Source organism: Nomascus leucogenys, chromosome 4, assembly GCF_006542625.1.
Source record: "Nomascus leucogenys isolate Asia chromosome 4, Asia_NLE_v1, whole genome shotgun sequence".
In the NCBI taxonomy this organism is placed as follows: domain Eukaryota; kingdom Metazoa; phylum Chordata; class Mammalia; order Primates; family Hylobatidae; genus Nomascus; species Nomascus leucogenys.
Window position 1 is genome coordinate 101,576,802 of NC_044384.1, and position 27,642 is coordinate 101,604,443.

The 27,642-nt window shown below is 45.1% G+C and overlaps 1 protein-coding gene across 8 annotated transcripts in view; it reads right to left on the reverse strand.

Moving 5' to 3' along the window:
• Positions 1-3,907: 3,907 nt before the first annotated feature.
• RBM6 (RNA binding motif protein 6) overlaps positions 3,908-27,642 on the reverse strand; it is a 139,955-nt gene continuing 116,220 nt past the window's right edge. For all 8 annotated transcript variants that reach the window (XM_030811747.1, XM_030811739.1, XM_030811746.1 and 5 more), the window contains 14 exons: positions 26,624-26,684; positions 24,146-24,421; positions 23,587-23,747; positions 22,547-22,644; positions 21,315-21,357; positions 21,092-21,173; positions 20,763-20,848; positions 20,214-20,360; positions 16,290-16,385; positions 14,919-15,179; positions 12,676-12,750; positions 10,898-10,995; positions 6,132-6,261; positions 3,908-4,146 (listed from right to left, as the gene is read on the reverse strand). In XM_030811747.1, the coding sequence (XP_030667607.1) occupies positions 4,021-4,146; positions 6,132-6,261; positions 10,898-10,995; positions 12,676-12,750; positions 14,919-15,179; positions 16,290-16,385; positions 20,214-20,360; positions 20,763-20,848; positions 21,092-21,173; positions 21,315-21,357; positions 22,547-22,644; positions 23,587-23,747; positions 24,146-24,421; positions 26,624-26,684 (1,740 nt within the window). In that variant the 3' untranslated portion in view covers positions 3,908-4,020. The remainder of the gene's footprint in view (positions 4,147-6,131; positions 6,262-10,897; positions 10,996-12,675; positions 12,751-14,918; positions 15,180-16,289; positions 16,386-20,213; positions 20,361-20,762; positions 20,849-21,091; positions 21,174-21,314; positions 21,358-22,546; positions 22,645-23,586; positions 23,748-24,145; positions 24,422-26,623; positions 26,685-27,642) is intronic.

A 27,642-nucleotide genomic window follows, 5' to 3' on the forward strand; every position in this document is an offset into this window, starting at 1 on the left:
GCATAGTAGCATGTGCCTGTAGTCCGAGCTACTCAGGAGGCTCAGGCAGGAAAATTGCTTGAACCCAGGAGGTGGAGGCTGCAGTCAGTCGTGATCTTGCCACTGCACTCCAGCCTGGATAACACAGAGGGAGTCTGTCTCAAAAAAAAAACACAACAAACAAAGTGTATTAAACATTTCATGGCCGGGTGCGGTGGCTCACGCCTGTAATCCCAGCACTTTAGGAGGCGGAGGCAGGTGGATCACGAGGTCAGCAGATCAACGCCATCCTGGCTAACACGGTGAAACCCCGTCTCTAGTAAAAATACAAATTATCTGGGCATGGTGGCGGGCGCCTGTAGTCCCAGCTACTTGGGAGGCTGAGGCAGGAGAATGGCGTGAACCCAGGAGGCAGAGCTTGCAGTGAGCCGAGATTGTGCCACTGCACTCAAGCCTGGGCCACAGTGCGAGACTCATCTCAAAAAAATAAATAAATAAATAAAATAAAAAAATAAATTCAGATGTTGGCAGGGCACAGTGGCTCACGCCTGTAAATCCCAGCACACTGGGAGGTCGAGGCAGGTGGATCACCTGAGGTCAGGAGTTTGAGACCAGCCTGACCAACATGGTGAAACCCCGCCTCTACCAAAAATACAAAAATTAGCTGGGCATGCTGGCAGACGTCTGCAATTCCAGCTACTCGGGAGAATCGCTTGAACCTGGGAGGCAGCAGTTGCAGTGAGCTGATATCACACCATGCACTCCAGACTGGGCAACAGAGAGAGACTCCATCTCAAAAAGAAAGAAAAAGGAAAAAAAAAATTTCAGACCTTGCATGTTCTCACTCATAAGTGGGAGTTGAACAATGAGAACACATGGACACAGGGAGGGGAACATCACACACGGGGACAAGGGGAGGGAGAGGATTAGGATAAATACCTAATGCATGCAGGGCTTAAAACCTAGATGACGCCAGGCGCGGTGGCTCACGCCTGTAATCTCAGCACTTTGGGAGGCCAAGGCGGGTGGATCATGAGCTCAGGAGATTGAGACCATCCTGGCCAACATGGTGAAACCCCGTTTCTACTAAAATACAAAAAGTTAGCTGGGCGTGGTGGTGTGCGCCTGTAGCCCCAGCTACTTCAGAGGCTGAGGCAGGGGAATCGCTTGAACTCGGGAAGCAGAGGTTGCAGTGAGCTGAGATCCCGCCATTGCACTTTAGCCTGGCGACAGAGCAAGACTCCATCTCAAAAACAAAAAAAAAACCCCAGATGATTGGTTGATAGGTGCAGCAAACCACCACGCACATGATACCTATGTAACGAACCTCCACATTCTGCCCATGTATCCCAGAACTTAAAAAAAAAAAAAAAATTCAGACCTTATTTCCAAAAGCAAAATCTCCACTACAAAGGAAAAGTTAAACTAGAAAGAACCAACCAACCTAGGCCATGGGCCAAACTAGGTCTGAGCTTAAACACTTACTTCAGGGAAGATGTTGTAATCTCAGCACTTTGGGATGCCAAGGTGGGCAGATCACCCTGAGGTCAGAAGTTCAAGACCAGCCTGGTCAACATGGTGAAACCCCATCTCTACTAAAAATACAAAAATTAGTCACCCATGGTGATGGGCGCCTGTAATCCCAGCTACTAGGGAGGCTGAGGCAAGACAATTGCTTGAACATGGGAGGTGGAGGTTGCAGTGAGCCAAGATCATGCCATTGCACTCCGGCCTGGGCAACAAGAGTGAAAACTGCATCTCAAAAAAAAAAAAAAAAAAAAAAAAAAAGGCCCAGCGTGATGGCTCATGCCTGTAATCCCAGCACTTTGGGAGGCCGAGGCAGGCAGATCACAGGGTTAAGTGATCGAGACCATATTGGACAACATGGTGAAACCCTGTCTCTACTGAAAATATAAAAATTAGCAGGCGTGGTGGCATTCGCCTGTAGTCCCGCTACTTGGGAGGCTGAGGCAGAAGAATCACTTGAACCTGGAAGGCAGAGGTTGCAGTGAGCCGAGATTGCGCCACTGCACTCCAGCCTGGCAACAGAGCAAGACTCCGTCTCAAAAAAAACAAAAAAACAAGTCTATGTCATGTTGTCTCCATAGCTTACTGTATTTCTCCTTTGAGGGTCTCATTCTGTCAGTAATTGCTCAATGTCCGTTTTCCCCAGTGGACTGAGTTACATGGGCACAGAGGCCAACATCAGTCTGGCTATAATCCCCAGTGACAAGTAGACTAAGCTTTCAAAACATATACCAACACTTAATAATTGGATGCTGCCTATGTTGAGTTAACAACTTCATTAGTGAAGCATTTAATGTGTTCCATAGCTCATGACAGGTCCAGTCGGGTGACACAGGGTTAGAAGGAAAACCTGGTCTGGCCAGTTCAGGGCAAAACTAGACCAGCTTCCAAAAAGAATTTTGACCTACTCAGACAGGAAGTAATGAGTTACTTCACAGATGAATCTGCAGACCATCGTTAGATCAGAAGGGTTTTTAAAGTGCACTTATCTAGCGCTGATAGATTCAAATGGCCCATCTTATGTAGTAATGCAGCACCTAGTAGTAGCAAGGCCCAGAACATGGGGCTCTCAATTTCTAAGCTAATGTGCTCCTGATTTTGTTTGTTTTCCCTTTTGGAGGAATAAAGACTTATTAAAGAGAAAAATTAGATCTGGACACAGCATGGCAAATAAATTCAGATTTACTATTCCTGTTGATGTTTTCTTCTTAGCATATTCTCCCTAACCTCTCCCACTCCTCACTCCCGATCTCTCCCAAATCCTCCGCCGCACCCACCTTTAACAGAGTATATTTCAGCCCTCCTTGGTCCAGCCTTCTGTATACAAACCATTCCCTTAGGCAAGGGGTTGGCAAACTAAAACTCACAGGCCAATTGTCTTTGTGAATAAAGTTTTATTAGAACATAGCCACAACCACTTGTTTACAGATTACCTATTGCTGCTCTCTCACCACGACAGTACAGCTAAATAGTTCTGATAAAGATGATCTGACCTGCCTTATGCCATCAAGATGGTGGTCTCAGTTCTCTTCCTAAGAAACATTCTTCCCTTGAGACATGTGCAAAGTTAAATTTTTAGTACTGTGATAATGTAAACCCTGAGGAATTTTATTTTCTGAGACAGGGTCTCACTCCATTGCCCAGGTTAGAGTGCAGCAGTGTGATCACTGCACTCACTGCAACCTCAACCTCCTGGGCTCAAGTGATCCTCTCACCTCAGCCTCTGAAAGCTGGGATTATAGGTGTAAGCCACCATGCCAGGCCAGGATTTTTAAAAGTTATAATAGGCTCTCATAGCCAAAGAAATAGAGCAAAATTTAAAATAAAACAAAAACATGCTTATAGGTTATATAGTCCTTTTTTTTTCTCGCTCTGTCACCCAGGATGGAGTGCAGTGACATAATCTTGGCTCGCTGCAACCTCCTCCCAGGCTCAAGCAATTCTCCTGCCTTGGCTTCCTGAGTAGCTGGGAATGCACCACCACGCCCAGCTAATTTTTGTATTTTTAGTAGAGACAGGGTTTCACCATGTTGGCCAGGATGGTCTCGAACTCCTGACCTCAAGTGATCCGCCTGCATTGGCCTCCCAAAGTGCTGGGATTACAGGAGTGAGCCACCCACCATACCAGGCCTTATATAGTCCTTTTATTTTATTTTGAGATGGAGTCTTGCTCTTGTTGCCCAGGCTTGAAGTACAGTGGCGCAATCTCAGCTCACTGCAATCTCCACCTCCTGGAAGTGATTCTCCTGCCTAAGCCTCCCCAGTAGCTGAGATTACAGGTGCCCACGACCATGCCCGGCTAATTTTTATATTTTTAGTAGAGACGGGGAGCACTCTCTCTCTTCTACCAGAAGCCCCACTCCCACCCATCTCTGGGAAAAAAAAAATAACAAAAAGATAATCACATTGAAAAAAAGTTTATTTAAAAAAGTTCTAGCAGCAAGAACAGTAACAAAAGAAAAGGAGAGACAAACAAAAGAGGGAGGTTGTGTCCCATGGAACTTGTCTCCATTCTTAATCGAGTTCTTTATACCGAGCAAACATGACTCTTCGAACAGCATCTCTATAAGTCTCGTTGGACTGTCTTTTGCTGGTTCTTCCTGGGGCTCCAACACTGGGGCCCCTCATCCGGCCTTCAGCCTGTAAAAAAAAGACAAACTATGAAGTGGGCCCTGTAGATTAATTAGCCTCAGCGCTGGTCTTTGACCACAGGCATTTCTGGACTAGTAAGGAGCAGTATATAGGAAAAATTTTTTTTTTTTAGATGGAGTCATGCTCTGTCACCCAGGCTAGAGTGCAGTGGTGCGATCTGGGCTCACTGCAAGTCTGCCTCCCAGGTTCAAGCAATTCTTGTGCCTCAGCCTCTGAGTAGCTGGGACTACAGGCGCCTGCCACCACGCCCGGCTAATTTTTGTATTTTTAGTAGAGACAGGGTTTCGCCATGTTGGCCAGGCTGGTCTCTAACTCCTGGCCTCAAGTGATCTGCCCACCTCGGCCTCCCAAAGTGTTGGGATTACAGACGTGAGCCACCCCACCTGGCAGAATAATTTTTTTTTTTGAGACAGAGTCTCGCTGTGTCACCCAGGCTGGAGTGCAGTGGCACAATCAAGATCTTGGCTCACTGCAACTTCTGCCTCCCCAGTGCAAGCGATTCTTCTGCCTCAGCCTCCTGAGTAGTTGGGACTACAGGCATGCACCACCACTGCGCCCAGCTAATTTTTGTATTTTTAGTAGAGACAGGGGTTTCATCATATTGGTCAGGCTGATCTCGAACTCCTGACCTCGTGATCCACCCACCTCGGCCTCCCAAAGTGCTGGGATTACAAGCATGAGCCACTGCGCCCAGATCCTGGCAGGATATTTTTTTTTTTTTTTTGAGACCGAGTCTCGCTCTGTCACCCAGGCTGGAGTACAGTGGCACGATCTTCACTCACTGCAAGCTCTGCCTCGTGGGTTCACGCCATTCTCCTGCCTCAGCCTCCTAAGTAGCTGGGACTACAGGCACCTGCCACCACGCCTGGCTAATTTTTTGTATTTTCAGTGGAGATGGGGTTTCACCGTGTTAGCCAGGATGGTCTCGATCTCCTGACCTCGTGATCCGCCCGCCTCGGCCTCCCACAGTGCTGGGATTACAGGCGTGAGCCACCGCGCCCAGCCCCTGGCAGGATAATTTTTTTAAGAATCTTTTGGTCAGGCACAGTGGCTCGCGCCTGTAATCCCAACATTTTGGGAGGCTGAGGTGGGCGGATCACTTGAGGCCAGGAATTCGAGACCAGCCTGGCCAACATGGCAAAACTCTGTCTCTACTAAAAACACAAAAACTAGCTGGGTATGGTGGCACGCACCTGTAATCCCAGCTACTCAGGAGGTTGGGGCGGGAGAATTGCTTGAACCTGGGAGGTGGAGGTTGCAGTGAGCTGAGATTGCACCACTGCATTCCAGCCTGGGCGACAGAGCAAGACTCTGTCTCGGAAAAAAAAAAAAAAAAAGAGAATCTTTCATTATTAAACAAATACCCAAGATGAATAAGGTGGGTGGTGATGCTATGATGGCCAGATACAGGCTTTAATACCAGAGATATGAGAAGCTCAGTAGGAGAGAAATAAGCCAATCTCTTACGGTTGGCATTTTCAGAGGAGAACCAAGCCAACACAAAATGGGTAATGTTCCCTCTTATCACCTTTTCTAGAGGCTCTTGAAATATGAGGGGCAAAGTCCTTCATGGGAACCAGAACATGCTCCTTAAATTTTAGCCACCAAAGACTTCCGCTGACAGTCCCTCTCAGAGATGCCTCTGTACCTTTCATTGCTGATTCCCTGGTTCTTCTGACCAAATGATTCTTCAGTCTCAAACTGCCTCAGATACTGCTCTACTATTTACTCCGTGTAAGAGTATGATGAAATCCATTCCAACTCCTTCCTTCTCTTCATAACTCCAAACTGCAAAGGGCCCAGCTTGCCAAGCTATAACCCAGTATTCAAGGCTGAAGTGTTCAACTCTCATGTCCTATCCCAGCAGTAGAGAAAGCCCAGCAAAATGGCAAAGACATCACTCTAGGCCAGAAAGTGTAAGTTAATTACATTCCAGGTTCATGTCACCCCCCAAAAGATGGAAACCATTTTACCTCCTCTGATGAAGCCAATCCAGGATGGCCATATCCCAGGCCTGTCCCTTTCCTCCAGCCAGTAGCCTGTTGGACACAGCCTCCTTTGCTGCTAGTGTCGATATCTTCTTTATCAACAAGTTTACGATCACTGCAAAAGAAGCAGACACCATCACTTCCTTTTTTTTTTTTTTTTGAGACGGAGTTTCACTCTTTTTGCCCAGGCTGGAGTGCAATGGCTCGAACTCAGCTTACTGCAACCTCTGCCTCCCGGGTTCAGGCGATTCTCCTGCCTCAGCCTCCCAATTAGCTGGGATTACAGGTGCCCGCCACCACATCCGGCTAATTTTTAATTTTTTTTTTTTTCAGTAGAGACAGAGTTTCACCATGTGGGCCAGGCTGCTCTCAAACTCCTGACCTCAGGTAATCCGCACACCTTGGCCTCCCAAAGTGCTGGATTACAGGCATGAGCCACCGTGCCCAACCTGACACCATCATTTTCAAGGTGACCTGCTTATAAGCCTAATATAAAATCTCTGTCCTCTTGATTCATATCTGCCTCTTATTAAGTAAGTATATTAAACAGTACCTCTGAGTGCCTGATAGCTATGCTTTGTTGTTGGGTACACAGACTACTAAGATATGGCCCTGTTCACAAGAAAGGTCTCAAAAATTATGTCAAGAGATGCTTATAAGAACATTGAAGAGAGCTCAACCATGGATGTGGCAACAGTAGATGTCTGCTATAGAAATACAGTAGAAGGAATCACTTTGGGAGGCTGAGGTGGGCAGATCACCTGAGGTTGGGAGTTCGTGACCAGCCTGACCAACATGGAGAAACCCTATCTCTACTAAAAATACAAAATTAGCCGGGTGTGGTGGCGCATGCCTATAATCCTAGCTACTCAGGAGGCTGAGGCAGGAGAATCGCTTGAACTCAGGAGGCGGAGGTTGTGGTTAGCCGAGATCGCGCCATTGCACTCCAGCCTGGGCAACAAGAGTGAAACTCCGTTTCAAAAAAAAAAAAGAAATGCAATAGAAGGAACATAAATTCTGAAGGGGCATCACCAAAAATGACAGGAATTTCAACAGGAAGATACATCTGAATTGGATCTCGAAATAAGGAGTTTGTGTAAGAGAAAAGGAGGACTCAAGCATGGAGACACCAAAGACAATTTGTCCAAGAGAGGAGTAGTAGAAACTGACAAAGGTAAGGCTGCTTGGTGGCCAGGTGCGGTGACTCACGCCTGTAATCCCAGCACTTTGGGAGGCCAAGGCAGGTGGATCACCTGAGGTCAGGAGTTCCAGACCACCCTGACCAACATGGTGAAACCCATATTAGCCCGCAGTCCCAGCTGCTCGGGAGGCTGAGGCAGGAGAATCGCTTGAACCTGGGAGGCGGAGGTTGCAGTGAGCCAAGATCATGCCATTGCACTCCAGCCTGGGCGACGGAATGAGATTCTGTCTCAAATAAAAAGAAAAAAAAAAATAATAAGACTGCATGGGGTCAGACTGTAAAAAACTTTGAACTTATTAATAAGCTAAATCATGTCTCTGAACCTCATCCTTCGGGCAAAAGTTGGAGCTCAGGCCTCCCTGTAGGCAAGGTATACGGTTTGTAAAAAGACAAGTTATAAGAGTAGATTTCTCTTTACAAAGGTCATTTTGGTGGCAGGGTAGAGAATGGACTGAAGAACAGTGGGAGCAAAGACTGGGAGTAGGAGTCCAGTGTGGAGGTGGAATAGAATGGGAGATGCTGTGGTTTAAATGTGTCCCTCAAAGTACATATGTTAGAAACATAATCCCCAATGCAACAGTATTGAGAGGGGAAACTTTAGGAAGTGATTAGGCCATGAGAGCTCTGCCCTCACAAATGGATTAATGCTGTTACTGAGGGAGTAGGTTCTCCCGATAAAATGATTAGTCTGGTTTCCTTCTCCCAACCCCCTCTTTTGCCTAAGCTCTCTTGTTCTTTCACTTTCCACTATGGGATGACACAGCAAGAAGGCCCTCACCAGATGCAGCTCCTCAATCTTGGACCTCCCAGCCTCCAGAAGCATAAGCCAAATAAATTTCTGTTCATTATAAATTACCCAGTCTGTGGTATTCAGTTATGGTATCATAAAACAGACTAAGACAGGGGGCAAGACTTAATTAGGGATTTGGTCACTAATTGGACACAGGGGATAAAGGAGGAGGATGGATCAGACCATGTAGACAGTGATGCTGTGATGCTGCTACTCTGAAATAATAATACAGGAGATTTGGACTTGTTAGACTGTGGTGGTGGTTGAGGCCAAGGGTACCTTAGAAAGCCCAGGTCAAGACGGTAGAGCAGCAAGACTAAAGAAGCACTGAGAGAAGAGTCCTAGAGAACACCTGGATTTGAAAAGGAAGAGGAGCAGAAAAGGTGATTGGAAAGGAGAAAAGCCAGGAGAATGTGGTATGAAGGGTGCTAAGAATAAAGAAGGGTCTCTTTCTGCACCCCACCTAAGCCTTGTCCCAGAAGACTCAAGGCCAAGGTGTCCTTCCTCCTGATGGCTGACTCCTTCACCTAGTCCTAATCCACTGTATTTCAAATTGCAGAGAATGACCCAAATGGAATGTCATACTAAATGGTCCCACTGTAACAACTCATAAAAATGAAGAGAGACTAGACTTGAATAAAAATATCAGGGTTCACTGTACCTAGTAAGAAAGTATTTTAGATGAAAACTTTTTCAGTTGTGCATACACACACACTTTATTATTGGGCCATGATACAAAAATACTTCTCTTATTGTGGGTTAGATCAAATAAGCTGGAATGCCAGAGCCCCAGACCCCATCCAGCCTCCTCAGGGGCCTTGCTCTGTCAGTCATCTCCCTTTCCTCCTGCTCATGCATCCACTTGTTACCCACTTTTCCTTTTCTTTTCTTTCCTTTTTTTTTTTGATTTGGAGTCTCGCTCTGCTACCCAGGCTAGAGTACAGTGGTGCAATCTTGGCTCACTGCAACCTCCACCTCCCATGTTCAAGCGATTCTCCTGCCTCAGCCTCCCGAGTAGCTGGGATTACAGGTACCCACCACCACGCCTGGCTAATTTTTTTATATTTTTGGTAGAGACAGGGTTTCACCATGTTGGCCAGGCTACTCTCGAACTCCTGACCTTAAGTGATCCACCTGCCTTGGCCTCCCCAAGTGCTGGGATTACAGGTGTGAGCCACCACACCTGGCCCCATTTTTCCTTTTTCTTTTTTCTTTTTTTTTTTTTTTTTGAGACAGTCTTGCTCTGTCGCCCAGGCTAGAGTGCAGTGGTATGATCTCAGCTCACTGCAACCTCTGCCTCCCGGGTTTGAGCAATTCTTCTGCCCCAGCCTCCTGAGTAGCTGGGATTACAGGTGCCTGCCACAGCACCCAGCTAATTGTTATATTTTTAGTAGAGAAGGGGTTTCACCATCTTGGCCAGGCTGGTCTCGAACTCCTGACCTTGTGATCCACCCACCTCGGCCTTCCAAAGTGCTGGGATTACAGGCGTAAGCCACCATGCCTGGCCCCCATTTTTCCTTTTCAAGGCCTTTACTGTCCCTTCTCCTCCTACCTATCCAGAGACCAGAGACCTGAGCACCATCAGTGACTTCTCCCTTTCCCCAGGTGATCACAAAGACTGGCAAATCTGACACCTCTCTCTAAGCCACACTCCTTTTCCTTTCTTTTCTTTTTTTAAATAGAGGCAGGGTCTCCCTTCTCCCTATGTTGCCTAGGCTGGTCTTGAACTCCTGGGCTCAAGAGATCCTCCTTCCTCAGCCTCCCTGTGTTGGGATTATAGGCCACTCTCCTTTCTAGACTCATCACCTTCACTCAGGCAATCATGATCTCTCACTTGAATTACTATAGAATCTGCATAATGCATTAGTCTCTCTATAAACTCATCTTCCACATAATTAGTGATCTCTCCAAAATGCAAAGCTAAGTCAATACCCTGCTTAAAATTATTCCATGACCTTCCACTGCCTTTAAGATGAAGCCTTAGCATGGTGTTCAAGGTGTTAAAACTTCATGAACTGGCCTGCATCTTTTGGACCAGGCTTATTTACTGTCACTCAACAATATACCTGCAGTGTTCAGGACCATCAAACTATTTGCAACTCCTCAAACGCATTATAAGCTCTTGTATCCCTGGTATATGAAATTCCCTGAAATGCCCTTCCCTTCCCCACTGATTTCTGTGTCTGCCCTATGAGACGTACCATTACCTAAGTCTTGTCTATTCTGTGTTCAGTCAAGGATAATCTATGTCTTGTCCACCTGAGTATTTCTTGCACTTAACACCTGTAAACAGTGGGTTATCAACAAATTCTATATAACCCTGGGCTTACAACTTGGGAACTAGCTGACTGAAAACAAGTATAGGAAGCTAGATATCATACATCTCCATCAGCAGCCAATCATTTATTTAGCACCTATGTGTGAGAATGGAGGTTCCCTAGAGAAAAAGCCCAAGAGTGTGGCATTCTTATCAGGCCCATAAAGAGGGTGCAGTATTACTGATGAAGACAGAAAGGGTTCTCGATCATGGCTACTCCAGCCCTGGCTTTGGGAAGGCGAAGCTGCCAGCCAACCTTCCATGCACACTCCCCGTATAAAGACAGTCAAAAGGCTGGCCTAGACCTCATGTTTTAGCAGTTCAGACAGAATCTACTCATAATATCATCTCCCTGAGACAGAAAACAGCAGTACAGTTGAAGGAGGAGGTGGTTTTATCATTAGGCCTTGAGGCCTAGGCTAAATGAAGAGTTCCTGGCTTACCTGTCGGTTTCCCTGGAGTATTTAATCCGTTTCCTTTCTGGAGAGTCAAAAGACTGGAGCTTTTCCCTGCGATCATTTCCTCTTTCTTTAAACTTTCCCTGTTGGTAAGCAGAAGAGCAGACCTGAGATTTCCACCTGAGGGAATTGGGGAGTGGGGAAATTCTATCCCATTGCTGTTATTTCTTTTTTTTCTTGAGACAGAGTCTCACTCTGTTGCCCAGGCTGGAGTGCACTGGCGTGATCTCGGCTCACTGCAACCTCCGCCTCCCAGGTTCAAGCGATTCTCCTGCCTCAGCCTCCCAAGTAGCTGGGACTACAGGTGAGGGCCACAATGCCCAGCTAATTTTTCTATTTTTAGTAGAGACGGGGTTTCACTATGTTAGTCAGGCTGGCCTTGAACTCTTGACCTCATGATCCACAGCCTCGGCCTCCCAAAGTGCTGGGATTACAGGTATGAGCCACCGCACCCGGCCTTGTTATTTCTTTTAAAGTGAAAGTAGCTCACTTGGTAACTCCTGGAATCTCTCACTCCTTTACACATTCTTCTAGAGAAAGCAGTGACTTCCTGACTTAAAAATTTGGAAAGAATAAGTTGGCATGCTTGGTTCAGCTGTCTTTTCCCCTTCTGAGAAGCAGGGGAAAGTACACAAGCCCTGCACTATACAAGCCCTCGGGCACATATATAAAACTAAAGGAGTCCAGAGCAGCTCTTACAGGGAGAGGTGGTTCTTTGTAGTAGACAACTCTAAGGAAAGGAAAAGTACTACAATCTACTTTCCACTGTCCTATGGCCAGTTCAGTTTGTGAATTCACTATCTCTAACAGTCCTCCATAGGTGGATTCTTTTGTTTGGTTTTGAGACAGGGACTTATTTTGTGACCCAGGCTGGAGTACAGGGCTGTGATCATAGCTCACTGCAGCCTAGAACTCTTGGGCTCACGCAATTCTCCTACCTCAGCCTCCTAAACTGCTGGGATTACATGCATGTGCCACTGTGCCTGGCTCTCCACAGGTGGATTCTCTTTTTTTTTTTTTTGAGACAAGGTCTGGCTCTATGACCCAGGCTGGAGTGCAGTGGCACAATCTCAGCTCACTGCAACCTCTGCCTCCCAGCTCATGCAATCTTCCCTCAGCCTCTCAAGTAGCTGGGACTACAGGCACACACCACTACGTCCACCTAATTTTTATATTTTTTGTAGAGATAGGATTTCGCCATGTTGCCCAGGCTGGTTTCAAACTTGTGAACTCAAGTGATCCGCCCGTCTCAGCCTCCCAAAGTACTGAGATTACAGGCGTGAGCCACTGTGCCTGACCCATAGGTGGGTTCTTAACCATCATGAGAGAGGCCAGTGAAGCCTATGACTGGGTAATTCACCCTAACTGTGTGGTTGAGGTAGCAAGTCCATTTGACTCTGACACTAAGCTACTTCCTCCAGCTTAGCCTTTAATAGTAAAAGATGCTATTTCAGCAGCCCTATTCAACACTTGTTCATTAACTCAATTAATTTAAAAGCTAAGCAGGAAAGAGGAGTGCTATCTACCTAGAGACCCTAACACCACCTTTTAAAAAGATATCAACTTTATTGAAGTATAAACTTACAAATAATAAAAAGCACCATTTTGATTGTATTATATAATTTGGCAAAGGTATGCATTATCTTTTGAGGCTGCTTTTGTTCTCCATCTTCTTATAAGGAGGGATCAGCACAGCCTATGAAGTCTATATCAGAAAGCAAAAAGAGCTGAGGTCAAGGGAGTAATAGGTCACCAAAGTTTACCTCTCGTTCTCTCCTTTCCAGATAGGCTAGCTCCTGCTCAGACTGTTTTATCTTCCGGTGGATTTCCAGGTTTTGCTGAGAAGAGAGGCAATTCTATGAGTATAGGTCTAAGAAACAATGGTCCTAGAAATGCTTCTAGGCCTTTCCCAATAGTTGCTTTTGGATTGTAGCTCTTTTGATTGACCAGATCTACTAAATGATCACTGTACCCTGCAAGCAACAATCCCTAACTGGTCTTGTCATGCAGATTAGTTACATGGTATGGTATAAGAGGAATATCATTTTACTTATCTCCAAGATGTGGGAAACAAGTATCTATCTCTTTATCTAAGTTGAAAATCATGGGACAGAGGATGTGGGCACACCAGTGAAGAAAACCAAATGCCCACATACTCTGCCATACATACCATTCCCAGACATGAGTCACTCTTTGAGCCCCCAGAGAAACACGAAAAGGAGCCCCAGGGTTCCAAGATATTGCTCAGAGACTTGCAAATTCCTCACGCATGGCTCTACTACACAAGCCCTCAGGCATATGTATGAAACTTAAAGAGTCCAAAGCAGCTCTTACATGAAGTGGTGGTTCTTTGTAGCAGACGACCTTAAGGAAAGGAAAAGTACTACAGTCTACTTTTCACTGTCCTATGACCAGTTCAGTTTGTGAATTCACCAGACCTGTGGCTCCTCTTTCCTGACGATTACTTTTTATCTCTTTAGCCATTTATTAGTATTTACATCAGATGGGTGAAATTTCAATGTGTCAGTCTGACAATTCACAATTTCAGGTCAAAGGACTTGGGAGGTAGTCTGTTCCAGGGATTATCAGGAGGAGCTTTTCAGAGTCCTATCTTTGCAAAGCCTCCACAGAGATGGCTGGGGAAAGTAGTGTACCTATTACCAAAAGCAGAGCTTCTCAGCTTTTAGCTAAATAAAACTTTGAGCTCTGTATTCAGAGAAAGTCTGAATCTAGTTCCATCACCTGCTCTTGCAACATCTACTAGAGAAGGGGTGTGAAACAAATTGCTCTGAGAATGTAAGTCCATTTAGGGACTTTATTTATCCATAATTTGGATCCTTCATATAAATGGGAATACTGCAGGGGAAGACCAATGTATGTCAGTTTAACATCCCAAGTATAGATGTTGTGCTGTGGCTCATAACAATATTCACTACATGAAGAAACGGCAGAATTTGACTCACCTATGGTGAAAACTGCACACTGTCAGAGCTGGATAGAACCAGATGAAGTTACAAGGACCAAAGAAGAAAAGGGGCTTATCTGAGGTCCAACTGTAACGTTAATGACAGAGCTAAGAAACCCGGCAAGTAATGTCCTATTCCACAACCCTTTCTCTTCCTACCCATCCTCCATATTTGTCACCCTAGCCACAGTCATAATGCTTGGCTTGGGCCTATACATGGAAGTTCTTTGAGGGTAGTCATAACTTTAATCCACAGCAATTCATTCTTGCATTGGACTGTTTTAATGATAGGAACTGGGGCTGATATACACTGAGGAAGGATTGTATAAGCTGCTGCTGCTTTTTTTTTTTTTTTTTGAGATAGAGCCTTGGTCTGTCACCCAGGCTGGAGTACAGTGGTGTGATCTCGGTTCACTGCAACCTTTGCCTCCCGGGTTCAAGTGATTCTCCTGCCTCAGCCTCCCAAGTAGTTGGGATTACAGGCATGTGCCACCACATCCAGGTAATTTTTGTATTTTTAGTAGAGACAGTTTCACCATGTTGGCCAAGCTGGTCTCAAACTCCTGATCTCAAGTGATCTACCTGCCTCGGCCCCCCAAAGTGCTGGGATTACAGGTGTAAACCACTAGGCCCAGCCTAAATAATCTTGTTTATTCCCTATAATCCCCATCAATAATAAGAGTCAACAGTTTTTTTTTGTTTTGTTTTGTTTTTAAGAGATGGAGTCTCGCTCTGTCACCCAGGCTGGAGCACAGTGGCACGATCTCGGCTCACTGCAACCTCTGCCTCCCAGGTTCTAGCAATTCTCCTGCCTCAGCCTCCCAAGTGGCTGGGACTATAGGCACACAACACCACACCTGGCTAATTTTTTGTATTTTAGTACAAAGGGAGTTTCACCATGTTGCCCAGACTGGTCTTGTACTCCTGAGCTCAGGCAATCCACCCGCCTCGGCCTCCCAAAGTGCTAGGATTACAGGCATGAGCCACAAAGCCCGGCCAAGAGTCAACAGTTTGAAAGGGCATAGCTCCTTCCCCTAATACCTTGTGCAGGTCTGACAGCTGCTGGTGTTTGATCAGAACTTCTTTATTGGGAAACTGCCTTCTGCAGAGCAGACAAGCCAGTTTATTCCAGTCAGTGAGTTTGTCTTCTTCATTCTCCTTCTTGGTTTGCTCCTCTCGCTTCTGGGGCTGTGCTGTGCGGGGCTGTGGCGGAGGGGTCTGTTCCTCCTCTTCTTCCTCCTCATAGTCACTGTCTCCTCCATATTCACCCAAGAGGCCGATCAGTGGGTTTACCACTTTAGGCTGGAAGGAGAAGGCCAGGGATCAATACCAAATTCAACCTATATTTTAGGGTCCGTTTTTTTGATATTCTGATACAGGCATCTCATTTCATTGAATTGGGTTCAAAATAAACTCACTAGCCATGCTGCTCATTTCCCAGATGGAAGCAACATGGCCAGAGCTTGGCTTTGCTCCTTGCTCATTAAGAATAAACAAGAAAGATTCCTTTAGAAGTGACTCTAGCAACAGAATGTGAGGAGAAGGAAGAGAAAGGAAAATAAACACAGAAAACAGTAAAAGGTTACAAATTACAAAGAGGAAGAGATAAATACCTCCAAATTACTCTAACTCATGGAGGGAAGAAAAGATGACTTTCATTAAGACTCTAGCAAAGAGGATTTAGGAAGTAAACTAAAAGCAACTGCATTAATAGGCACTTGGGTAGACAGATCCAGCTCATATGTAAGGTAAAGGCAAAGCATGGTTAAGATAGATGCTACAATGAACTGAATTAATAATGTGGAGCAGGAAAAGGCTACCTTATAAGAACTGTTAAATAATGATGCATAATCATTGGTCTATGATCAATCAAAATAAATAAATAATGCATGGTCACTATTGTTATATACCTGCATTCAATCAGAATCACTGGTGATTAGATTGAGACTACTGCTTGAAGGCATCTAAAAAATGGGCACCAATATTAGCATCATTCACTCTGAACAGGCAGAAACTATAAAAAATGACCACGCATGCACTCCATATCTAAGAGATTGTATGACGCCAAAAGGCAGGAAAGATTGAGGCTGAAAAAACGGGTTTCCTTGGTGATTTAGAGAACTAACAAGAACAGGATGATAAAAAGGGCTAGGTATCTCGTCTGGTAAGAATGGCACAGGGTAGAGAGAAAGAGGGCAGATAACTGCCTCTGGTTCTCCAGTAATACCCCCATTAGCAGATAGAAAACTTTATCTCATGCTTGTACTCAAAAGAAATGGGAATCCTTATTCGGGAGACATAGTGAGGTAAAAGACCAACACCAGAGGAAGGCATCAGCCTTTGTGCTTCCTCCTCTACTCAGAACCATCCCCAGCCCCAGCCCTAGGTCCAGGGGATCAATGTTGGTCTTACTGGAGGGGGACTCTCCTCCTTCTTCACAGTAGGAGGCAGGGGCTTCTTAAAGACGTCTTCTGCGGAGGCCTTCCCTTCACTGGCATTTTCCTGAAACTGATCAAACCAGAGGTAACTCTCACATGATATTCACTCATAATAACTGATAAAGGCTGGGCTGGGCACGGTGGCTCACGCCTATAATCCCAGCACTCTGGGAGGCCAAGGCAGGTGGATCACAAGGTCAGGAGATCGAGACCACCCTGACTAATGCAGTGAAACTCCGTCTCTACTAAAAATACAAAAAATTAGCTGGGCGTGGTGGCAGGCGCCTGTAGTCCCAGCTACTCGGGAGGCTGAGGCAGGAGAATGAACCCGGGAGGTGGAGCTTGCAGTGAGCCAAGATTGTGCCACTGTACTCCAGCCTGGGTGACAGAACAAGACTCCCTCTCAAAAAAAAAAAAAAAAAATTGATAGAGGCCGGGGGCAGTGGCTCACGCCTGTAATCCCAGCACTTTGGGAGGCCGAGGCGGGTGGATCACCGAGGTCAGGAGTTTGAGATCAGCCTGGCCAACATGGCGAAACCCCGTCTCTACTAAAAATATAAAAATTACCTGGGTGTGGTGGCACGCACCTGTAATCCCAGCTATTCAGGAGGCTGAGGCAGGAGAATCGCTTGAACCCAGCAGGCAGAGGTTGCAGTGAGCCAATATCATGGCACTGTACTCCGGCCTGGACAACAAGAGCAAAACTCCATCTCAGAAAAAAAAAAAAAAAACAAAAAAACAAAGAAAAAACTGATAAGATCAGGTGCGGTGGCTTACACCTGTAATCCCAGCATTTTGGGAGGCTGGGGTGGGTGGATTACCTGAAGTCAGGAGTTCGAGACCAGACTGGCCAACATGGTGAAACCTCATCTCTACTAAAAATACAAAAATTAGCCAGGTGTGGTGGTGGATGCCTGTTATCCCAGTTACTCAGGAGGCTGAGGCATGTAAATTGCTTGAACCCAGGAGGCAGAGGTTGCAGTGAGCCAAGATGGCGCCACTGCACTCCATCCTGGGCAACAGAGCGAGAGACTGTCTCAGAAAAACAAAAACAAAACTGATTAAGAGTTAACCCTGTTGAAATTAGGCTGACTTTCCAAACCTCCTAATTCAACATTACGGAAATATATGTAACATTGCTATAGTGAATTTGAAATAAAGAACCTTTAAAATACATAACATCAGTAGGCGCAGTGGCTCATGTCTGTAATCCCAGCACTTTGATAGGCTGAGGTGGGCAGATCACTTGAGGTCAGGGGTTCAAGGCGAGCCTGGCCAACATGGTGAAACCCCGTCTCTAGTAAAAATACAAAAATTAGCTGGGTGTGGTGGTTTTGGCCTATAATCCCAGCTACTTGGGAGGCTGAGGCAGGAGAACTGCTGGAACCTGGGAGGCGGAGGTTGCAGTGAGCCAAAATCACGCCACTTTATTCCAGCCTGGGCAACAGAGAGAGACTGTCTCAAAATATAAAATAAAATAAAATAAAATATAACGTTAGTATATACTGCATGATTACTGTATGTCAGACCAGATGAGGCATGTATATATAAACATTGTCTTCTTCAGACTTTACTACGATCCTCCTATGTAAGCTTTAATATCTTAATTTTACAAATGATTGGGAATATAGTTTGACAGATTAAGTGGCTGAAGCAGAGTCCAAATATTAAATCAGTATGACTCTTAAGTTCTTAAACACACACACACACTCTCTCTCCTCTTTTCTGTATCTCTAAATAACTAACAGTGTTAGAAGGGGAAAAAAAAGGCTGGGCGCGGTGGCTCATGCCTGTAATCCCAGCACTTTGGTAGGCTGAGGTGGGCAGATCATGAGGTCAGGAGTTCGAGACCAGCTTGACCAACATGGTGAAACCGCGTCTCTACTAAATATACAAAAATTAGCTGGCGTGGTGGCAGCGCCTGATATTCCAGCTACTCAGGAGGCTAAGGCAGGAGAATCCCTTGAGGCTGGGAGGCGGAGGTTGCAGTGAGCCGAGATCGACCGCGCCACTGCACTCCAGCCTGGGCGACAGAGCAACTCCGTCTCAAAAAAAAAAGAAGGAAAAAAAAGATGTTATGAATTGAACCACAAGCAAATTCATCCGTTTTCACTAATGCATAACTGGTATCAAGGTAGGTGTGATCTCGGCTCACTGCAACCTCTGCCTCCCAGGTTCAAGAGATTCTCCAGCCTCAGCCTCCTGAGTAGCTGGGACTACAGGCTTGTGCCACCATGTCCAGCTAATTTTTGTCTTTTTAGTAGAGATGGGGGTTTCACCATATTGGCCAGGCAGTCTCAAACTCCTGACCTAAAGTAATCCACCTGCCTTGGCCTCTCAAAGTGCTGGGATTACAGGCATGAGCCACCATGCCCAGCAGATTTTCTTTTCTTTTTTTTTTTTTTTGAGACAAGTCTGGCTCTGTTGTCCACGCTGGAGTGCAGTGGCGCAATCACAGCTCACTGCAATCTCCTGGGCTCAAGCGATCCTCTTAACTCAGTCTCCCAAGTAGCTTGGACTACAGGCATGCATCACCACAGCCGGCTAATTTTTTCTGTATTTTTGGTAGAGATAGAGTTTCACCATATTGCTGGTGTCAAACTCCTAAACTCAGGCATCCACCTGTCTTGGCCTCCCAACGTGCTGGGATTATAGGTGTGAGCCACTGCGCCCTGCCTAATAATTTGATTTAGTATTAGATGCAAAAACGTTCATCATCTCTGATTCTGAAAATGTGCCATAGAGAGTAATTTAAAAGAAGAAACAAAATGCTAAATGTTATATATTATGACAGTATAAGATTAGAAAGAGGCGAGCAAGGTGGGTCTTGCCTGTAACTGAAGCACTTTGGGAGACTGAGACAGGAAGCTTACTTGAGGCCAGAAGTTCAAGACCAGCCTGGTCAATCTAGCAAGATCCTGTCTCTACAAAAAAACAAAAATTAGCTGGTCATGGTGGCTCATGCCTGTAGTCGCCGCTACTTGGGAGGCTGAGGTGGGAGGATTGCTTAAGCCCAGGGGTTTGACGTTGCAGTGAGCTATGATCATGTCACTGCACTCCAACCTGGGAGACAGAGGAAGACCTTGTCTCAGAAAAAAAAAAAAAAAAAAAAAGAAAAAGAAAAGATTAGAAAGAGAAGACAAATAATGTAGGAGAGATGAAGAAAATGAAGGTACAGTTATACCGTGAATTTTTACCATGTAGGCATTAAAAATAATAGAGTATATAGAAACATGGAACAAATACTTATGATAAAAAGTGATTAAACAGTATCTCCTGCTATAATTACAACTAGAGAAATGTGTATAAAGTCAAACACTAAAAAAAGGAAGTAAAAAAGTGAAAATGTATGGAGCTAAGGTGTTGGGATTTGAGCTGCGTCACTTTGTTCTATCATCCATAGTTTTCCCATTTGTAAGAGAGTTGGGATATAAGAGGTGAGAGAATTGCCTACACCAGGTAAAAATACTCATTAACAGAGTTTTTTTTTTTTTTTTTTTTTTTGATACAGAGTCTTGCTCTGTTGCCAGGCTGGAGTGTAGTGGCGCGATCTCAGCTCACTGCAACCTCTGCCTCCAGGGTTCAAGCAATTCTCCTGCCTCAGCCTCCTGAGTAGCTGGGACTATAGGCGCGTACCACCACACGCAGCTAATTTTTGTATTTTTAGTAGAGACAGGGGTTTCACCATGTTGGCCAGGATGGTCTCAATCTCCTGACCTCGTGATCCGCCCGCCTTGGCCTCCCAAAGTGCTGGGATTACAGGCGTTAGCCACCACGCCCAGCTGACAGAGTATTTTTAAAGTTACTTTACACTTGCAAACATAGAGATCCTCTGTTCATACCTCCAACATTTTAACAACTATGTGGCAAAAGACAGTGGATTAACAATTCCTCTTACCCTCGTCACTCCTCTGTCTTTTTTCTCCTTGCCATCTCTTTTAGACATTTCCTTCTTGCTACTTGACTTTCCTTGACTGGTGGGTTTTTTTTCCTTGATCTCTTCTTCCTCAGGTAATCCAGGATCCTGGGGCACATAGACTTCTTGCTGCAATACAGTTGGAAACAAGTCTACAGAATGTTTCAGTTTCCCAGCAATTCCAGGTCTAAGGTGCACAGTTCCCTTCTAGGGGAAGAAACAACTCTTTCACTTACAAGCCTAAGAAGAGTCCACATCAATCTAAAAACCTACTCCAGGGGCCAGGACACATTCAGACCACCCACTGTTCACTTTTTCAAGAGCAACACTGTTCTTACCTGTATTGCCACAAGGCACTGATTTTCCATATAGGCAACAGTTCTGTTTCCATAGATCTAAACTTTTCCACTTTTCATGCAATGAGCATCCAGAGAATCCAGGGAATAAAATCCTCAAGTAGCAAATTATGGGAGCTTTTCTCAAAAGGATCATTGACAGAGTAAAAACAAAAAAAAAAAGCCCCAAACTCACCTGGGTATTGGGGTCATAATAAGTTCCTGCCAAGGGGTCATAATAGTAGCCAGTAGCAGAATCATATATGTAGCAGTCAGATGATGCTAAAGGTAACAAGATCAGAGCCAATGTTAGTCTCTGTCCAATGAAGCCCTTACTGGAGACTCATCAAGAACAATCTAAGAATTAGGGTGACCAACACAAATAGGTGCATCTACAGATGCCTCTCTCTGGATGAGCACCCTCAGTCAACAGTGTATCTTGCCAACTGTGATCACACAGATGTTAAGTAATGAGTAGCAAGTCAAGCAAAAAAGAGCAACAGAAATAAAACAAAGGTTACTTACACTGTTGTCCTTGTCGATTTGTATCTGAAGACCAGTCTGAATTTCTGCCACCTCCCCTCCTATCTCGGAAATATTTTTTACCCTATCACAGAAAGGCAAGTTAAAATTACAGAACTATCCAATGGTCATTCACCTTAACAGTTACCCACTAAAGAAAATTCAAGATCACCCTTACAGTCACCTGAGGATTTTAATAGAGCACTCCCCACCTGTTACAGCCTACCTGATAGTAATGCATGTGGTCAGAATGGTCCCCAGAATCATTTCTGCAACAGATAACACAACAATTCTTAAGGCTGCTACCAAGTGGCATTTGACGAGTACTTAATCCTACAGTTCCTATCGAGAAACCCTCTGTTCCCCATTTTGCAGGGAAAGGAACCAACCTAGACAGCAAGCAGGTTGGGTGGTTCAGACACTCCTAAAAGAATGAGCAGTAAGACTCTGAGATGGAGTCTTGCTCTGTCGCCCAGGCTGGAGTGCAGCGGCGCGATCTCGGCTCACTGCAAGCTCTGCTTCCCGGGTTCACACCACTCTCCTGCCTCAGCCTCCCAAGTAACTGGGACTACAGGTGCCCGCCACCACACCCAGCTAATTTTTTTTTTTTTTTGTATTTTTAGTAGAGACGAGGTTTCACCATGTTAGCCAGGATGATCTCAATCTCCTGACCTCATGATCCGCCCGCCTTGGCCTCCCCAGGTGCTGGGATTACAGGCGTAAGCCACTACTCCTGGCCAATGAGCAGTAAGACTCTTACAAAGCCAAGTGGTGGAGCAAAACAGCCATTAAGTGGAGGTTGCTAGAGCAAGATATGCCCCATATTGGTAAGCCTGTTTCTTTGACACAGCCATTTCCAAGTTACCACTCCTGGGTCAAGATGAGTGAAGGAGGAAAGAGAAATTAGATTGCCCAGTGCTATGGAAATATGCACAAGGTCAGGGGAAGGAAAAGTCCGGACAGCATTTTCCTAGGATTGCAAGGGGCAAGAATGTATTGACATCTGTCTGTACATCCAAAACTGTACCATTATTTTTTTGTTAAGAGATGGGGTCTTGCTGTGTTGCCCAGGGTGGAGTACAGTGGTTATTCACAGGCATCTTCATTGCACACTATGGCCTAGAACTCCTGGGCTCATGTAACCCGCCCCCCATCTTGCCTCAGCCTCTTTAGTAGCTGGGAATACAGATGTGTGCTACCACGCCAGGCCATGTGGGACCGAAAGACACCAGACAGTCAAAAGGGAAAGGACAAAAGTACCTAGTATTATTCAAGAAAGAAAACAATTCGAGAGCCAGGACAAGTCAGGCTTCAGAAAGAAATTGTAATAAACACCTATCTGAAGCAGTCCATGTTAGGAAGACATCATGCTTTACTGTTTTTCCAGCCACGAAAAGGAGTTTCCTCCCAAAAACACAAGTGGGGGCAGCTCAAGAGATCATCACTCTTCTGCCTTACCTTCGTTTTCCAGTGGCCAGGTTTACAGCTACCATCTTCCCATCAATGCTAAATGGTGGATCAAGGTTCTGTAAGATCTTCACCACACGAAGAGCTTCCTATAGAACCAGACACACTTGAACCCAGAGACAGAAAAAGCCAGAACCCAAAGACAGAAAAATTCTCCTTTGAAAGAGAAGTGAACGTGGATTTTCCTTCTCGGAGGATAAATTGACTACATTATATTCTGTCAAAATTTTAACAGTAAGAGCATACTGGCAGAAACAGGCAACTTTTAATGAAGGACTGATTGGAATAGGAATCAGAATAGATGTCAGTTCTGGCATAAACTTCAGAAATTCAAATCATCTTCTTTTAGGTTGCAATTATCATCAATCAGATTCAGTTTACAAAGTCCCTTGTGACTTTTGAGCATGAAAAATCTAAGAAATACCAATGACTTTCATTATCTTCACCTTACTTCCATAGAAAAAGGCCCTGCAACTAAACATTTAAGCCACAAGAATCTATAAATACTTTGAGGAAAAAGAGGAAATGTTTTATCATCAAATATAAAACCATCTGTGGCTAGACAAAATAAATCAGAAAGTTCACTATAATCATGAAGGATTCAGTACTCAGGTTCTTCACAAGCAAATAAGTTGGAAACAGTAAATGACAAAAGAAAAAAATGAACCTAGAAAACCACAAGGTATCCTAACTTTTGAGGGCTGTCACCTCACCTGAATGAACAATAAACCCAAAGGAGACAGCAAGAGGGATTATGATATCAGGTAGCACACAAGAAATCAAATGATCAAGAAGTCCCTCAAACCTTTTTTTTGAGACGGAGTCTCGCTCTGTCGCCCAGGCTGGAGTGCAGTGGCGCAATCTTGGCTCACTGCAAGCTCCGCCTCCCGGGTTCACGCCATTCTCCTGCCTCAGCCTCCCAAGTAGCTGGGACTACAGGCACCTGCCACCACGCCCGGCCTCCCGTCAAACCTTCTTGAAGGTTCTTTAGCCATCTGTCCCTAGGCCAATCCAAGGTGGAGGAAACTCACCGCATGGGAGTCGAGGTCAATAAAGCCATAGGTATGCCCCATAGGGCCTGTTCTGTTCTTGATGATACGGACGTTGGCAGTAGTAAGGCGGACATAGGGCTCCAGCACTTCCACTATCACCTCAGGTGGTGTGGAACGATAGATACGCTTTAGCATGATGGCTGAATCAACCATAAATGGGAGAAGGGCAACAAAAGGGAGAGAAAGATAAATTTTTGAAGTCCCAAGAGTCTGATTGTCATTTTTTACTATAGATGCTACTAGCAAGTCTGGTTCTGTAAAAAAAATGCTAAACAAATAAATACCGCATACTTCTCTTCACCATACTTAGAAATCTAAAATCATGCCTTACTGCATTCATATAGCAATTTACTATTTGAAGGGCATAGATTCCTTTAAGGAGTACAGTAAGGTCCACAGAAAGCAATGGCCTCTGTCATCAGGCCATGCACAGATCTCTTAGGGTACTGGAAAGCAGATAGCTCCCGGACATAACATTGGCCATCTATGCTCCATTGTGATGATCACAGTCTGGTGTGTACCCTGACAAACTACTTACTTTTGCTCTCTCCATCCTGGCGTGTCTCTCCAGACCATGATTCCTTCTCTCGGTCTCTTCGGAAAGTTGGCCCTTCCCTTCGAGAAGGAGGCAGATACCTTTCTGCTTCTCTCTTTTGATGTCCTAAGCGTGACTCTTGTCCTTCTTCCCTCTTCCTGGGTTCAGGTTCCTTATCAGCTGGTCTTAGGGGCTGGTTGGGCTGTTTTTCCAATGGTGCTGGTATGGATGTTTTCTGAGGCTGAGGGTAGGTTATTAATTCTTGCTTGGCCTCTGTCACTAGTGGAACAGAAACAAAGAGAATCTCTAGAAGGCTTTATCAAAAAAAAAAAAAAAAGGAAAACAAAAGAAAAAACACTACTACTGTAATTTCTCCTTACCTGCCAGTAAATACTCATACTGGGATGCCTTTTTTTTTTTTTTTTGAGACGGAGTCTTGCTCTGTCCCCCAGGCTGGGGTGCAGTGGCGTGATCTCGGCTCACTGCAAGCTCCGCCTCCTGGGTTCATGCCATTCTCCTGCCTCAGCCTCTGGAGTAGCTGGGACTACAGGCGCCCGCCACCACGCCCGGCTAATTTTTTGTATTTTTAGTAGAGACGGGGTTTCACCGTGTTAGCCAGGATGGTCTCAATCTCCTGACCTCGTGATCCACCCACCTTGGCCTCCCAAAGTGCTAGGATTACAGGCGTGAGCCACCGCGCCCAGCCTTTTTTTTTTTTTTTTTTGGAGATAGAGTTTTGCTCTTGTTGCCCAGCTGAAGTGCAATGGCATGATCTTGGCTCACTGCAACCTCTGCCTCCCAGGTTCAAGCGATTCTCCTGCCTCAGCCTTCAGAGTAGCTGGGATTATAGGTGCCCGCCACCACGCCCGGGTAATTTTTTGTATTTTTAGTAGAAATGAGGTTTCACCATGTTGGCCAGGCTGGTCTCGAACTCCTGACCTCAGGTGATCCACTTGCCTTGGCCTCCCAGAGTGCTGGGATTACAGGTGTGAGCCAACATGCCCGGACTGGAATGCTTTTAATATTGTCTCAGAAATATCTAATAAAAAGTCCTCTGACAGTTCCTGACAAAATATTTTAAGTGAAGCTGAGACAGGACATGAAATAGTTCACAGAAGAAACTATCCAACCATTTAAAAAATGTAATCTTAGGAAATCTCTGTATCACTTACCAAACATTTAAATATAACAAATCCTTCATGACACCTTGAACCTATTATAATCAATGATAACAACAGATCTGGGGACAAAATTACCGAAGATATGGCCCTTATTTAAGGTTTAGTAGAAACACATATCCCAAACACACATCTAGAAGCCTTGCTTCTTCCAGTGTTACAGTGCTCAAACAGCTACTCAAATCCTGTAAGACCACAGGCCCTCCTCCAGTGAAGCTCAGAACAGACCTTATCTGCACGTAGCTCCTTTATACGCAAATAAACATAATGGGCAGATGTCCTTCAAAATATAAATGATTTATTTCACATGTCCTACTACAGCAGGATAATTTGTCTTTATAGTTTGTTTTATAATTAGAGGCACATTCTTGTAATTAATTCATTCTTGGAGGGTTCACTGGGAGCCATGTGGCTCAAAAAGAGGTATTATATGACAGTAATATAGAGATTACATAATAGCAGTGACAGGTTTCCAGATTAAAGCTGTCTCATCTTAGTGATATGGTTCCCAATGGTTTTCATAAACTATCTATTCATGGCCGGGAGCGGTGGCTCACGCCTGTAATCCCAGCACTTTGGGAGGCCGAGGCGGGCGGATCACGAGGTCAGGAGATCGAGACCATCCTGGCTAACACAGTGAAACCCCGTCTCTACTAAAAATACAAAAAATTAGCTGGGTGCAGTGGCGGGTGCCTGTAATCCCAGCTACTCGGGAGGCTGAGGCAGGAGAATGGCGTGAACCTGGGAGGCGGAGCTTGCAGTGATCCGAGATTGCGCCACGGCACTCCAGCCTGGGCGAGTGAGAGACTCCATCTCAAAAAACAAAACAAAACAACAAAAAAAAAACAACAACAAAAAAAACAAAACAAAAAAGGTTTGCAGGCCTTGTGCCGTGACTCACACTTGTAATCCCCGCACTTTGGGAGGCCAAGGTGGGTTGGGTCACAAGGTCAGGAGTTCAAGGCCAGCCTGACCAACATGGTGAAACCCCGTCTCTACTAAAAATACAAAAAAATTAGCTGGGCTACAGGGCGTGGTGGCACATGCCTGTAATCCCAGCTAATCAGGAGGCTAAGGCAGGGGAATCACTTGAACTTGGGAGGCGGAGGTTGCAGTGAGCCAAGATGGCGCCACTGCACTCCAGCCTGGGCAACACAGCAAGACTCCATCTCAAAAAAAAAAAAAAAAAAGGTTTGTAGATCAACTTGGATTTAGGGATGATAATTCTTCAAAGCCAAGGAAAACATGAAATTTGTTTTGCTCGATGCACGAGATAAAAACTGCTACCACTTTCACCACTCACCTTCTCTTGGGTTCTTGCAGAATGAACAGGAAGATCGGTGCCCACCAATGCTTGCCTTACACTGTAAGGAAGGAAATAATTCAATTTGACTGAAAACATTTTTAAAAATCTTATGTATATCTAACAAAGTGAAACCTCCCCAAAATGAAAGAAACAAGCCATATCCCAGATGCCCTCAAAGCTTAAAAAAAGAATCTGATATTCCCCACTGATTAGGGCTGGCAGACAGGATCTGATGAGCTACTGTTTGAGAGCTACCTTATAACAAGGCATCTGGGACTTTGGCGCAACCCAAATGCCTTTGCCCTGGATAAAGATTCCTATAGGAAATATGCCTAGAAAACTACTGTTAAATGGTTTATATAATACTATTGTCCCAAAGCCATTTACAGTCTGCACCCAAAACTTGGGCCTGAACTGAGATCCCCATTCACATTTGGCTAGAACTGAGAATTCAATTATCAACTCCTTTCTCAAACACTGATAATGAGGTTCAAGGTAGGAGGAGGAAGAGATACGGATAGTGTCTCTGGCAGCTATCTAAAAGACATTGAAAGGGAACATTCACTAGCCCAGAATAAGGTAAGAGATATTTTTAATGTGAATGTAATTATTCTTGTCTGAACATGTGAACAAAAAGTCAAGCACACTGCCCAACCCCGAAATCCCTAAACTTTTGCCACTGAACTTCCAAATTCCATGGGGGCAGAAACTTGGTTGGCAGGAAATCAAAGAGTAAGAACTATAAAGAGGATGGTATTTGAGGAGGGCCTTATAGGGCGAGTAAAGGTCTGCCAGATGGAGTTGAGGAGAAAACAATAACAATAGTAGCAGTGGCTAATTCTTTTTTTTTTTTTTTTTTTCTTTTGAGACGGAGTTTCACTCTTGTTGCCCAGGCTGGAGTGCAATGGCATGATCTCGGCTTACCACAACCTCCACCTCCCGGGTTCAAGCGATTCTCCTGCCTCAGCCTCCTGAGTAGCGGGATTTACAGGCATGTGCCACCACACCCGGCTAAT